This window comes from Durio zibethinus, chromosome 26 (assembly GCF_047325235.1).
Source record: "Durio zibethinus cultivar Kanyao isolate XHJ-2024 chromosome 26, ASM4732523v1, whole genome shotgun sequence".
Classification (NCBI taxonomy): domain Eukaryota; kingdom Viridiplantae; phylum Streptophyta; class Magnoliopsida; order Malvales; family Malvaceae; genus Durio; species Durio zibethinus.
Genome location: NC_143187.1, coordinates 6,493,145 through 6,507,582, shown reverse-complemented (window position 1 = coordinate 6,507,582; position 14,438 = coordinate 6,493,145). Strand labels below are relative to the sequence as shown.

Here is a 14,438-nt window from a genome sequence, read left to right as displayed (position 1 = left end):
AGGGAGGGATATGACAAGAATAATTCTCATCATGTTGCAGATCAAATTTTAAATGGAGTCAATCCTAAAATCAAATCATATCACCTTTCCTTTATTGGGAGTATTCATGGATTTAATAATGTTAACCCTCCCTCCCAAAAAAATATTGAACGGTGTGAAAGCAATCTTCTAATCTTAATTGAGCACAATAATAATTAAAAAAAAAAAAGGCAGAATCCATTCATCCAAAATGCAAAGTTAGCATCAAAGATATGGCTGCTTTGCTCATTAGAGATGCCATCAAAACCAACCACATTATAGTTTGAATAAGATAAACAGAATCAACCTGACCCACGTCAACAAAGAAAAAAAAGAATCAAAATCCTTACTTTTTGGTTTAAAACCAATGAGACAAGATTAGTGCTTTTACTTTCTCCTTTAAGCATTGTCAACCAAGTTTAGTCCTCATTCCACCTAATGCTATAAATGAATAGAATATAAATAAATAAATGTATGCATATAATTTATTCATTGATTTTTAGAAATATTTGTATTCAAATTGTATTAATTAAAAAAATTAATTTGTTTATTCATATTCATTCGTTTAAATAATTAATTATTACGTTCTATTTGTATTCATTTAATTAAATTAAACGAATTTATTCGTGAATATTAAACGAATATATTCATAAATATATATAAACAAATATATTCATGAACAATAAACAAACAATAATAAAATAAATTTAAACAAATAAACTCTAAATGAACATAAACAAATCTAAACAAATATAAATACATTTAAAAATAGAATTAGGTTAAAGAATAAAATTATAATTTTATTAATATTATTATAAACAAACAATAAATAAAAAACAAACAAAAAAATTTTAAACAAATTTTAAACAAGCTTATTTACAAATATAAACAAATTAAATAAATTTTTATTCGCATTCAATTCATTTAACAAATAAATATAAAAATATTATTCAAAATCATTATTAAACTTAATAAATAAATAAAAATCGAATATATTTACAAACAGTTTATAAAAAATTCTGTTCATTTAAACCCTTAATTCCACCAAAAAGAGCTACCCATAAAACAGCAGTGGAAGCCGTTGGAATGTGCAAGTCACAAAAAAGTTGACATTTTCCCTTTTTTTCCCCCCTCCCCAAGGCTTTTGAAAGTGGGTGATTTTTTTTAGTGCAAAATTTGAGTTGATGGAAGTATGAAATTATGGGATGCTCAAAACTAAGCATTGGATTCGATTATTGAAGCGGATGGTTCTTTAGCACTAACATAATGGAAAAGAATATGCCATTCTTCCTTTGAAGAATTACTTGGATGACATAAACATCTGATTAGATGGATGGTGTGGATCGGTTACGTCATAATTAAGGAATGAAAAGCTAACTTAAATGTCGGGTTTAATATTTAAACATACTTTATTAACATAAAAATTAAGGTTCAAGTATCTTTCTTGATGTCTTTATTAGGAGAGTTTCTTACCCTATAAGAAATTGTGCACTTTTGGAGCTATGGTGAAACAGGCATAAATTCACACTTGAATCATGGGAGGTCCATGTTCAAATGCTTTTTTCTCAGCTTTAGATTTTTAGTTAATTTTTGATAAATTTAAATATAAAAAAATATGTAGTTAAAGTTATGTCTGAGGATCATTACTGACAATGCATTGTCACATTGATAAAATCCTCTCCATACATATATTGCAAATTTATTGGCTTCTTATAACGTGTCGCAGTTGGTGTTGTGTTCTTTAGCCTTTGAACTTGGAGGCACGTTTTCTTTTCGTCTTTTTCACAGTTCTTGACCACCAGAGATAAACTAGCTAGCTTCAGCTTTTTAAGCGATAGCTTTGCGTAGGTGTGGCCGGGCATTGCGATTGCTCTCGTCGACCACCCATTCTTCCTTTGTCTTATATATATATATATATATATATATATATATACACACACACACTCTTTTCATGGATAAAAAATAATTACTATAAGACGGGGAATTATTTCTTCCATTTTAATGACAAGCGGTCGCAGGCTCACATCTTATCTAAGGGCCTTTAATTTTTTGGGCCAAAAGCGGGTTTGGAATGAAGTCAAAAATATAAACTTAAGTCGATAATCATATATCACACCAAGTGGCTTACAGTCCAGCCCGATTGAAGGGCTCCGACCCACTGCATTTAATGATTAGACCCCTAAAATGGACCCGTCATTGTCAAGCATTGGTTAAACTTTAGTAATGGCATTAGTCAGACCTTGACTAACTCTAGGAATGAATTATGGTGATAAAATTGGACCCTGAAATTAAAAGCCACGGTGAATGACAAAGACTGAAGATGCTATCACATGATTTGTGGCAAAATTGTGATCTTGCACTTCTGAAGACATGCTTGACAGGGAGATTAGGGGAAGCAAAAATCAACGTAATTCCATAAGATATGTATCAAATATATAAACAAAACTTGTGTTCAACAGTCATCATTGTTCTTCATGTACGCTGAAAGTTTAGTCTCCATTGTTAGCTGTTGCTTCCTGAGGAGAGAATATCCTTATTCAAGTAAAGCCTCTCTCGTTTGCTGTTCAGCAAAACATCGAGTACGGTCAATCACATGAGTTACACATTTAAAACAGCAGAAAAACTCCATTCAAAAAAGGGTATTACAATGTGTTAATATAATGTGCCAATCAAAAGTCAATGATTGGAAGAGGGAGTTCTACTAAGCTTTAACTAAAGAGAACGGAATCACTAGGTTCTAAAACTGAGTTCACCACCTGCATAGAAGATTTAATTTCTTTTGGAGTTCTTTTCACTTCTATATGTTGTCTTTAGCTGTTATTCAATGAAAACTGGAAACGCATATGTTGGTATAACAAATGTATAACAGATTTTCCTTGAAAACTTTGTTAACAGCATATGAAATTGCCTTTAAAAGATCGAGTTGGAAATGGACGCTTTGTGATTCATTATACTAGCTTATCAAATTAACATGAAGTGTGGAAAAGAGTCAAGCAGGATGAGAAATAAATAAATTTTCAATACTACTTTTATGAATAGATCTAGTTTGGGTAATTAATGCAAGCAATATGTAAGAAGATGCTTATGAGTATAATATTCTTTTTAATTAGATAAGTATAAGGGTATGGATTGAAGTTAGTGATAAATTAGAAATTTAAAAAAGAATAAGCACTATTAGCCAACTCAAGTTAAGGAAGTAAACCTTGAATTGCAGCAAGGATTGAATCTAAATGAATTAGTCGATGAATGGGTTGCCATCAGATTGACATAATTCATCTGGGATTTGGATTGATTAGGGCTTGGAAAAACATACCTGATTTTTTTTTGTTATTTTAATGAGCAGGTTAGAACAAAAATCTAGTTTATGTTCTGAGACATCAGCAAGAAAATTGAATTGGCTGTAGGTCAGTCAACGTCCCAACCAGGGTTTATGCTCAGTTTAAAATGAGACTAAATATAGTAACTTTGTCCTGAATTTTGATCCTTGTTGGAGTTTCCACCATGCAAAGAAATTTCTAGGTTTTTCATAGTCATTAAACTATGAGAGGTTTCTATGAATGGATTGCCGCCTTAAAGATTAGTCTTAAAATATATTAAGAATTTACGGATAATACCGTGAACTATTTGTAGAGGGTTGAACTTTTCAATTTTAACAGATTTTAACTGAGTTCAAATCTTGACAGCTCAAGTAAAAATAAAAAATGTATATTGAAAATTCTGTCTCCATCAATTTTCTCTTGTTATACTTAGTAAACAGATGTACCTAGTCAGCGGTTGAAGAGAAGTTTAAATGTACTGTGTACTTGTTGAAAGTAATCGGGTAACTTGAATGCTCAATTTTAGAGTTCTCTTTAAAATTATTCTCAATAGCAGCAAACAAAGCCAAATGACATTCAGAAGGTGACACAAATTTTCTACCATGCATTACATTGTATGCTTGCGGCTTCCTGGTCTAGAATACTAAACCAAGACCAAACTTCTCAGGACAAATTGTGTTCATTTCTATCTGGATGCTGAGAGCCACTTCCAATGATTGAAAACAACTTCACTAACTGCTTTTCACGTTCTTTTGTTATCCTTCTCATGCTTTGGTCTTTAGTTGCCCTGACAGCCACCATGATCATGAGCCCATTCTGCTCCACACGCGTAACAAAATTCGACCTTACACCTGCAACAACAAGTTTTGACAAAATCCAATAAGCTTGAAAGACAAGAAATCTTAAGCCTTCTAACCAGATAAATTTATTAATTGCTATTGCACCAATATCTGAATTGATGAGGGTTGGATCAATTTGGGAAGTTTTAGTTCAATCCTGAACTCCCTGATCGAGGCTTGTTAATTTCAAATGAAATCAGTTTTGAACAAAAATAACACTAACTTCTGTCAGTGCTTTCTTTCTAAGCAAGCAAGCATAATTCATAGACTGACCTGCAAGTCATATGTAGACAGCCTTCTGTTCTTTCTACTATCATATGGCAACTGGGACACCTACGCCATTTATTCTCTTGGGCAAGGTTCCTCACCATGAGGTCTTCTCTTCCTCTCTCATCCTCGCTCAGCTTCTGATACTCCTCACAGTCGATCCCGGGATGCCATTTAACAAGACATTGGGCACAGAACAATCTATGGCAGACAGGGCACTCAGTTTCTGCTATGACTTCTTGGTCATCATTCAGCAATAAGGCCGAACAATCCTTGAAAGGACAGTAAAGTCTTCCACCAGTTGCACAAAGTAGTTCTTCACATAGTAAATCCTCCCAATGATTGATCACCTCCTTAGGAAGCAGAGGCCTACATGCTTCAAGCTCCAAAATGTATTTGCAATTCTCCCCTGGGCACATGATTATAGTTATATTTTCCTCAAGCCTTGTCTTTACAAGCATGCTAATGCAATCGGAGCAAAATGAGTGGGAGCAACCTGAGATTGTGAACATTTGATGCCTTTCCTTTCTATCAAAGCATATCTCACAGTACCTTAGGGAGGATTCAACAACTTCTGTTGCAGACTTCCTTGCCTCGGGCTTAGACATCGATGAGGTTGCTTGGATATTCATTGGCCTTGAGGTTGAGGATGACATATTTTGTTTGACTGAGGAAAATATTGCTTCTTGAAACTGTAACTCTTCAACAAACTTGGCATCTAATTGTTCTAAATCCCCTTCATCAAGGACTTCTGACCTGTAAATATCTTCTGCAAAATCAAAATCAGATGAATCTTTTGCCATGTCACAAAGCTAATTACAGCCCCAATCTTCTTTATCCTGCAATTTAACTAGCCTTAGTTACAACCATTGGTATATAAATAGCATAGCTTTCAAGCAAACTTGTAGGAAGATGTCCTTTCTGATTTAACTTTCGCGTAACTTGCTAGGAAAATGTCCAATACGACCTAAGCAAATTATCAAGAGCTAAGCAAAGTGACTTGACTTTGATTTTTCAAACGTAGCCAAGAGAATAAAAAATATGAGTGGAGAAGAACTATTGACTTGTGCTTTTAGGTTTCTATTAGGGAATTGGATTCCATTAATGAGAAAAAAGAAAATATGAATAGAAGGGAAAAACACTCGGGCAAGTCCTTTTCTATCTAGAAAGACATGCATATAGTCACACTTTTCTCTGCGCTTTAAAAATACTTTTGAAACTTACCTGTGAAGATGACCTTTTTAATAATACATATGCGATCAAACATTTCAATTGATTTACCATAAAAAAACTAAAAACAAAGGAAGGTACTTACCTCATATGCACAAAATTTTTGGAACGAAAAGGATTGACCTTTTTTCTCTTCGTGTTTTGTGGGGGTGTTAGGTATAACAAATAATTGTAATAGTTGATTCTCTACTTTCCTTGCTACTGCCATGAAACAAGTTTCTACCGTGTTTTACATTTAATATGGAGAAAAAGACATTGTTATTCTACAATCAACACATTTTTTTTTCTAACTTGCAGTTATCGTCATTGAACTAAAAGTCTAACACTACCAATAGACCAGATGACTACTGGCCTAAAATCATCACACTGCCACCAAGGAAAATAGAGAATGTAGTCACCATACAAGTGTTATAAAATTGAAATTTGAAACAAAATAAGCAAACCATGAATTGCTCAAAGGCGATTAAGCTTGCATGGGTTGAACTTCTATAGGAATTTAGGATGGGCCTTGATGTACATGTTTATGATGTACCTATTGCAATTGTATTTTATACCACAATTTTTATTTTGGCTAGTTCAATAATATTGATATATGAAGATTTCTATTAGTTAATTGACATAAGGGAAGAAAATACCGGTGATTTTTTTTTCATTTTTTTCTCTCTGCACCCTTTTTCATTGGTGACTATATATGTCACTATTGGTGCAATACCGCTCAAGCTTGCCTTTACTCTCCTTCCTTGGCCATTATCTTTGTCACTTGTCGGCGGAAAGTGCAAAGAAAGACAGATTCTTACAAGAGAAATGAAATTCAAAGGAGACTCAGTTGGAATGTCCTTGTCAAGAATTTAAGCAAAAAAATTGAAAATGATGAACACAAAGTATAAAACCAGAAATCTAATGACAAAATAAATGAAGAAATGAAGAATTCATTCATTTATAATCCTTAAATACATAAATTGTCAGGAATGAAAAAAACAACAATTTAACAACAATGACAGGACACATCATTGCTCATCGCTAAAGTTGGACTGCTTTTCCAGCAATGTGCACAAGCTAAAGTTAGAAGATAAATAAATAACAGCGAAGCATTATGGACTAAAGCTCCAGCCAATGCTTATCAATACTTCACATTACCAAACTAATTAATAGTGAATTTCAGCATCCCATTTTTGGGGGGGGGGGGGGGGGGGGGGGTTAAAAAAGCGTGCACATTAAAATGCAAACACTAATGGAATAGATCATGATGAGAACTGGTCCCAACAGTTCGAGTTCTGGGGTGCAGAACCCCTATATACAACATCAGCAAATAAAGCAAGGGAAATACAAACAGGCAGCCTATTAGAGAAAATAAAATCCTGCACTTTAGTGAACTGTATTGGCAAGGATATGAACTCAGAACTTTCTTTCGCTAATTTCACTTTTATTCTCCTCTTTTGAACCCACCTAAATATAAGAAGTTTCTTTGAAGTAGTTTATTTTTGTATTAACAAAGGAATGCCGTTTAAGATCCTTTTTCATTGAGCATTGCTATCAAAGGTACTTTACTGGTTTATTCTTTCACTTGCCTTAATGAAATTGCTCATCTGTTTCAAGTGCTTTTTCATTGATAGCTTCTGTAATCCACTTGTTATGGCTTTATACTTCTGTTTTAATATGCATTTCAGCATTCGAATTGAGGAAAAAAAAAAAGAAGACCACCACAAAATGAACCGTTAAGTGCTAACTTGATTAATCAAGAACAATTTAGCTCCAATGGACAAACATCTTTCACATACTTTTAGAGCAATAGCAAGCAATTTTCAGTAATAAGTTGAACAAATAGTAGTTCACACTTCAGAACATTTGTTCTTCTTGACCTTCACAAACTAGAACACTAGACCAAATTAAGTTTGTTCACATAATTTCGTTTCCATTTCGATGCTAACAACTTATTTCAAAGACTAAAACCAACTTAAAGATATAATGTTTACTGTTGTGGTGTTGTTGTACTCTTAATTCCTCTGGCAGCCACTGTGACTAGAAGTCCACTCTTCTCCGCAACCATAACAAAACTGGAAATAACACCTGCAATCACAATCATTGAACAACTCCCGGATCAAGAAGTTTCTCTTGCACAAGGTATTCTGGAAAAACTCAAAATTGAAAGTCTTGTTGATAAGATAAATCTCAGTTTCATAATTCTAGAGAGTCCAGTATCTACATGAGTTCAAGGGAATTTAACCCATTCCAGAATAACAAGGATAACATCTACGTCAATCTATCCAAATTCCAAAAAAACTCAACCTGTGAAATTTCAAACTTTGCCCCTTTAGATAAACCTGAAAAGTAAGATGCTTGAACAGATAGAACATTCACATTCTCCCGGGTTTTTTTTTTTTTTTTTGGATTTGCTCAAATAATCAGAGAGCAAAAAAAGACTATAATACTGCATGCATAAAGCTGCCCTTGATATTATAATTCCAGATCATCGATGAACTGGAGTAATCTTAGAAACAAGGAGATGAACTGACCTGCAAGTCATATGTGGACAACCTTCTGTTCTTTCGACATAGTATTTGCACTTGGGGCACCTAGCCCATTTCTTCTCGCTGGCAAGTTCCCTGACCATGAGATCTTCTCTCCCTCTTTCATCCTCATTAAGCCTCTGGAAATCCTCACATTCAATCCCTGGATGCCAGGGCACATAACACTGTGCACAGAACAATCTATGGCAGAATGGGCACTCAGATTCTCTAATAACTTCTCCTCCATCCTCATTCAGTAATGGGGCTGAACAATCCCTGAAAGGACAGTAAAATCTTTGGGATGCATTAATAAACTCTTGGCAGAGAGCATCTTCCCAGCGACGGACTACAACCTCGGGAAGCACAGGCCTACAAGTATCCAGTTCCAAGACGGCCCTGCAATTCACCCCAGGGCACGTAATAATCGTTATGCTTTCTCCAACCCTTGTCAAAACATACTCGGCAATGCAATCAGAACAGTAAGAGTGTACACAGCTTTCTGTTGAGAACATCTGATCACTTTCTTTCCTTTCAACACAAATCTCACAGAAGCTTAAGGAGGATTCACCAGCTTCCCTTGTTTTTATCTCCTTTAACTCTGGCTGAGGGAAGGCTTGGATTAATATTGGCGATGAAGCATGGATGATGAATGGGTTGGAAATAGTATTACTCATTTGTGAAGATACTGTGGATGACATGAGAGCCTCTTGAAACTGCAACTCTTCAGCATATTTGTCATCGGATGGAGGAAAGATTTCTTCTTCATCTTGATCAAAGAGTGCTAAGTAGTAAAAATCATCAACAAAATCATGATCAGAAGTTGGTGTGATTTGTGCCATGATATACCAAGGACTCTTGCTTTTTTGTTAACTGTCTCTTCTCTCTCTTTAATCCTTTTTAACAAAATGGAGGAAGTGGCATGCCCTTTCAAAGTTCCTTAGCCTTGAAGATCCCTCGCCTGATTGAATTACCTCATCAGGGGTAAACCTTAAAAACTTTCTCTCTCAATCAATAAATCTTGACTTTTTGACTTCTCTTGACTTCGATTCTCTTGCTCTTTTGCTTTTCATTTTTCTTTTTTTTTTTGTCAAAATTCTTTTTTGTTTTAGAGCCTAGAAGCATGTGGATTTATCCAGGACAAGCTTTTTACCGGCAATGCATGAATTTGATAGAAGTGGGAAATAAAGCACAATCGAACTAATTTCATAGAAGTAAAATAATAAATGGGTTATGAGTAACTTTTGAGACCATAATTTTCTTAATACTCTTATTAAATAAATACATTAATTAAAAGTATCGTACTTTCTAGGAAGATTTTTCTAAAACTAATTTCAAAACCTGATTTTTCCTAAAAATTTCTTTGAAAATAATCTCTTTGCGCTCCTATTAAATAAACCAGGCATTTAACCCTGGAAACATACAAGGCATCATCAGGGATGCTCCTACATATTTAGTTGCTCTAAAGTCTTAAAGCCCGTTGTTTATGTCCACATTCCAATTTTCATTCGATTTGAGCGGGAGCTTTCCACTATTCAGTCCTCATCAATACTGAGGTTGTTGTAGTACTGATATGGAGTGTACTCCTCCATCAGCTGGCAGGCCAGGGCAGGTGGAGGTTCCTGTGTATGCAAAGGATTTGCGTCTGATTCCTGCAACTTCTCAAGCTCTTTCACCCTTGCTTCAAGAATTTTGATTTGATCCTTGTAAAACTTCTCCTGGGAGTCCATCTGACAAACACCACTCAACTTTCAGTCACCAAAAGTATGCTTAATACTTACATTAGTCCCAATTAAAAGAAAATTTTATCTGGAATTTGTCACAGTATTTTTACCTCTTCCTTGTTTTCTTCATACAATAATTGGACCCTCTGTTCAAATAAATGGATGTCGTTCATTTTCTGTTTTAAGTTCCTACTCAGATTATTAACCGATCCTTCAAAAGTTTCTGCACGTTTTCTTTCTTCTTTAAGCCTGTCCTTCAACCAGATAAGCTGTTGGCTATCCTGGCTCATTTTCTTGATTTCATTTAGAACAGCCTCTTGATATGGTTTCAGCTCATATTTGATCTTTGATTTACCTGATCAATAGCAATAACATGTCACTAGAAGAGAAGATGAACTGAAAGCAAGTGTAAATCTTATGCATGTTAGTTGGATTCAATTGAATGATCCAGGGCAACTAATGAAAACCTTCAATAGGATGAGAGACAGAAGGGAGAGAGGACCTTGGCATTGCTGGTTGAAGATATCCAGGTCCTCCTTCACTGCCATGAAACCATAAAGTTGACGCTCTCCTCCTGGCAGGACCTCGTTTGCACAAGAATTCCAAGCAGATCTATCCAATCCTTGCTCGACAAAATTCTTATGCAGACGCTCAGCCTCTAAATAACCTACTGCCGAGCTTTCAAAAATCAAGACACTCAAACCACGGTGACCTTGATGACCATAGGAGTGTTGAGCCTTCAAAGCAGGATACGAGCTGAAGTGCTCAAGAAGCTCTCGACTTCCCATGCCAACATTCTGAAATCCAATTCAGTACAAAGAAGTTGCAGATTCCATATTAGATGAAAGAATTTAATTTTTCAATTCAATCAGAAGTAAAAACCAGCATCAATAATGACCACCGAGATTCAAGTTAATTCAACAGTTAAAAACCAATATAAAGTCTGATAATCTTACCTTTCCATCCTTAAAAACGCTTGTCATTGTGTTCATAATAACAACCATGGGAGGCCAAACTATTTGGTGATCTCTTCCATCCTCTTTTAAACCTTTCCAGTTACCAAGAATTTGTTCAGCAGGAGCAATTGAAGTTCCCTTAATGCTCAGCTCCATTTCTAGAAGCTCTGAAAGCTCTCGGTGTAGCTTCACCCCTCTTGCTCCTATCGTTTTGGCATGTGCTATCAGGTCCTGGATGCTTCTGTACCATTTGATGGCACCGGGACCACCTTGGCATGCTGGACAGTGCCACATGGTCTCATTGATCTCCTCAACATTAAAAGCGTCCATTCTCTCAAAAAATTCCTTAAACCATTTACTCTTCTTGCGACTCTCATGGCTCTTTTTACTTGAATCGGAATCAAAGTCATCTTCATCATCCAAGGTATCATAATTATCCTCATGAACAACATTTGTATTGTTATCTTTTGAACCTTTTAAAGGATTAGGATCCTCAAGATCACCCCATCGTTTGGCTGCACGGTTTCCTCCTCTGCTATTGGGTTTCCTATTAGAGACCAGCAGCCAGTCATCCTCTATTGCTATGCCTTTTCCCTTAGGATCTTGGCTGTTACTAGTACCAGCATTTAGAATGTCTTCGCCCCTTGAACTCATTTTTGTATGAAATTTGTTTCTGGATCATTGTTTTAAATAAATGTAAACTAAATTGTCCCAAAACATAGTTAATCAAATAAAAAAATTATTAGTTGAAATATTTTAAACAAGTTTCTTTCCCTTCGGCATAAACACATTGGTGATTAGGACAAACACTGACCTGGAACTGGTTTGAGGGATGTCTCCCATCCTTCTTCCATTGAACTTGGACTGGGGATGTCTCGTTGATCTTATTCGGCTAGGTTTCTTGACCATGGAATGCTCTCTGCCTTTCATGTCCCTGTTAATCCTCTGTTGCTTATTGCAAATAAGTCCTGAACTCTGGGCTTGCCCTCTTCCTAACTCATCCCAGTCGATCCACTGTTGCTCAAGGCAATTAAGCCCTGAATGCCGGGGAATAGCGCATTCAGTGCAGGACAATCTGTGGCAGACAGGACACTCAGATTTTTTGATGGGTTCACAAACTGCATCTTCCAGCTCCTTGAAGGCTTCACAGGCAGCATCTTCCAGCTCTTTGAAGTTAAAATCTGGACAAGTTACAGAGTTCGCGTTATATTTTATCTTTCTCGGTACATATATTTTGTATGCAATCTAGAGAAAATTATTGACGTTTCAACATAAAAAATCCTGTTTCTAATTAAAGCAAATATCACAGTAGTTTAGGGATGATTAACCTCTCTCTAACTCTTCCAGAGATAGCTCGGAACTTGGCGATGAAATTGCTTCAGGCGTCGATGTTGGCGGCGAGGACGAAGAGAACGACGACAATTCATTTTTGGTACTTTCAGAAGCGATCATGGACTCTTTCAGGATCTCCTGGAGCTGCAACTCCTCGGCAAATGTGGCACATGAAAGCAAGAAAATTTCGTTCTCGTTCCCAACTACATAGAGTAGATCATCAAATGCTAATTCTTTTGCCATATCAGTAATTGCTATTGTTTAGTAAATTCGGCCTATTTCCTTCTTCACAGACATGACAATCTGTCTAGCTGCTACATATAACTTGGTTCCCCAATAGCTTTCTCTAGAACTTGGCTACAAAGAAGTTCCATTCATTGGACACAAACTACTTCGTTAGAGGGTTATATTAGAAATATATGCTGCAAATATAGATAGATACAGTGCATGCCCCTTTTTGACTAAAATAACAGTCAAATGACATACAATTTTGAAGTTCCAAGATTGGTCTCAAACTTAACTGATAAGAAGTTTTGTTCATTGGACACTTTCTACTTCGTTGAAGGTTTAGATTACTTGATTTTCTTAGACATAGTCTGTGTCTTCTTTAGAGGTGTGTTCCTCTTTTTGACAAACATGGTCATCTGTCCAATATGTTTTCTTCAAAACTTGGCTCCCAAGCCGTTTGCTTTCTTTTTGCCACTAAACTACTTCGAAGTTACTTCTCTTGGAGTGGATTGGCGAGGCAAATCTAGAACTATATGCAAAAGTAACCTACCATATTAAATGACAATTTTACCTTTCCAATTTTGGCTAAATTGCTTGACATATGTCCAAAAAAACGATAATGCCCTCCTATGTGATTGATAAAAATACCCCTCTTTTGAATGTATATTAGTATTGCTTCCTATTTTTTAAAGGACAAAAATAATTCTCTTATAAATATCAAATTACCATAATGTCTTTATTCTTAAATAATAAAAATATTACTCTTATAAATATAAAATTCCTATAATACCACTATATCATAATTATGAAAATATCTCTCATATTGTATTGGACTAAAATTACTATAATATCCCTCTAATTATAATCGTAAAAATTACTTACTATCATGATTGATCAAAATTATTATAATATCTTCTTATTATAATTACAAAAATACTCTTCCATCAAAATTGATAAAAATAATTATAATACCCTTTATTATAATTACGAAAATATCTTAATAATCAATTCATAAGAAGTTGACATATGTCATTTTATTTAAAAATTTATAGCTATATAATGAAAATAAACCCATTTAAAAATGATAATTGTGCCCTTTCAATTATTTGCTTATTGCTTGACAGGTGTCAAAATTTAATATAGTACCCTTCCTTTCATAATCAACCAAAATTTTATTAGAAATTATGATAATATTTTTTTAATTACTTGACAATTGAATGCATATGTTTAAATTTATTGTAATACCTCTTTTATAATTAGTTAAAATTATTATAATATCTCATTTAGTATAATTATTGAAATACCCTAATATCATAATTGATCAAAGTTAATATTTTTCTAGCCATAATTAAAAAAAAAATACCCTCCACTTATTATTAACCAAAATTATTGTAATGCTCTTCCTACCATAATAAAATTATTGATTTTTTTTTAAAATTAAGTTAAATGGCTGTGGCCTTTGATTTTGTGAGCAAATAAGTTTGAATTTGATAATTACTTAATATTGATAATAGATAAATATTATATTATTAGGTTAAATTATTATGTTTGTATTATTGGATTTAAATTTAATCTATACAATTTTTTAAAGTAATCTCCTTTATTTAAAATAGAAACCAATATCTATTCAATTGTAATTGGGTGACATAATTACAATATCAATTGCTTTTATTTTTTTTAAAAAGATTATATTTTGTTAAAATAGAAAATTAACGAAATATTAAAAAAATAATTTTTAATTTATTATTAAATTTAAAAAATTTATATTTCATCAAAATAAAAAAATTTTACATCCCCGATGTGACCGGGTAATTTTTCTAGTCGAATATAATAGCATTTCTCAGGTCAAGACGTATTGGGTCATATGCCCTTTTATCTACTGATTCTATTCCAAGAAGCTTCAGGCCCAATATCTTTCTCTTTTTCAGTTATAATAGTTGATGTTATCTTTAATTAAGGTGATTTATCTATGTGAAGTATAATTCATTTTTATTTGTTTTAAATCAAATGATAGGAATTATTA

General features: G+C 34.1%; 3 protein-coding genes across 5 annotated transcripts; all 3 read right to left on the bottom strand.

Annotated features, from left to right (window-relative positions):
- Window positions 1-3,885: 3,885 nt before the first annotated feature.
- On the bottom strand, window positions 3,886-5,545 carry LOC111318640 (E3 ubiquitin-protein ligase RSL1-like). 2 transcript variants are annotated; one of them, XM_089755539.1, is made up of 3 exons: window positions 4,938-5,545; window positions 4,448-4,850; window positions 3,886-4,186 (listed from the first exon to the last, which is right to left on the bottom strand). In XM_089755539.1, exons 1-3 carry the CDS (start codon window positions 5,242-5,244, stop codon window positions 4,114-4,116), a joined length of 783 nt encoding a protein of 260 aa, XP_089611665.1. In that variant the 5' UTR covers window positions 5,245-5,545; the 3' UTR covers window positions 3,886-4,113. The 2 variants fall into 2 exon arrangements, with proteins under 2 accessions (XP_089611665.1, XP_022777247.1); XM_022921512.2 differs by having other exon boundaries at window positions 4,448-5,364.
- A 1,833-nt stretch (window positions 5,546-7,378) lies between these two features.
- Window positions 7,379-9,145, bottom strand: LOC111318639 (E3 ubiquitin-protein ligase RSL1-like). Its single transcript, XM_022921511.2, has 2 exons — window positions 8,185-9,145; window positions 7,379-7,738 (listed from the first exon to the last, which is right to left on the bottom strand). The coding sequence occupies exons 1-2, from the start codon at window positions 9,015-9,017 to the stop codon at window positions 7,666-7,668; spliced, it is 906 nt and encodes a 301-aa protein (XP_022777246.1). The 5' UTR covers window positions 9,018-9,145; the 3' UTR covers window positions 7,379-7,665.
- Window positions 9,146-9,520: 375 nt separating this feature from the next.
- LOC111318638 (uncharacterized) lies at window positions 9,521-12,630 on the bottom strand. Of its 2 annotated transcripts, XM_022921510.2 has the most exons (6): window positions 12,184-12,630; window positions 11,670-12,036; window positions 10,856-11,528; window positions 10,402-10,696; window positions 10,010-10,254; window positions 9,521-9,905 (listed from the first exon to the last, which is right to left on the bottom strand). In XM_022921510.2, the coding sequence occupies exons 1-6, from the start codon at window positions 12,428-12,430 to the stop codon at window positions 9,711-9,713; spliced, it is 2,022 nt and encodes a 673-aa protein (XP_022777245.2). In that variant the 5' UTR covers window positions 12,431-12,630; the 3' UTR covers window positions 9,521-9,710. The 2 variants fall into 2 exon arrangements, with proteins under 2 accessions (XP_022777245.2, XP_089611146.1); XM_089755020.1 differs by lacking the exon at window positions 9,521-9,905 and having other exon boundaries at window positions 10,088-10,254; window positions 10,367-10,696.
- Between the last annotated feature and the right edge of the window lie 1,808 nt (window positions 12,631-14,438).

Coding starts and splice junctions, on each gene's coding strand:
- LOC111318639 (XM_022921511.2), bottom strand. CDS start 9,017: ATGGCACAAATCACACCAACTTCTGATCATGATTTTGTTGATGATTTT. Junction 7,739..8,184: donor TGTCCACATATGACTTGCAG/GTCAGTTCATCT, acceptor TTGTGATTGCAG/GTGTTATTTCCAGTTTTGTT.
- LOC111318638 (XM_022921510.2), bottom strand. CDS start 12,430: ATGGCAAAAGAATTAGCATTTGATGATCTACTCTATGTAGTTGGGAAC. Junction 12,037..12,183: donor TCTGGAAGAGTTAGAGAGAG/GTTAATCATCCC, acceptor TAACTTGTCCAG/ATTTTAACTTCAAAGAGCTG. Junction 10,255..10,401: donor CTTCAACCAGCAATGCCAAG/GTCCTCTCTCCC, acceptor GCTATTGATCAG/GTAAATCAAAGATCAAATAT.
- LOC111318640 (XM_022921512.2), bottom strand. CDS start 5,244: ATGGCAAAAGATTCATCTGATTTTGATTTTGCAGAAGATATTTACAGG. Junction 4,187..4,447: donor TGTCTACATATGACTTGCAG/GTCAGTCTATGA, acceptor TTGTTGTTGCAG/GTGTAAGGTCGAATTTTGTT.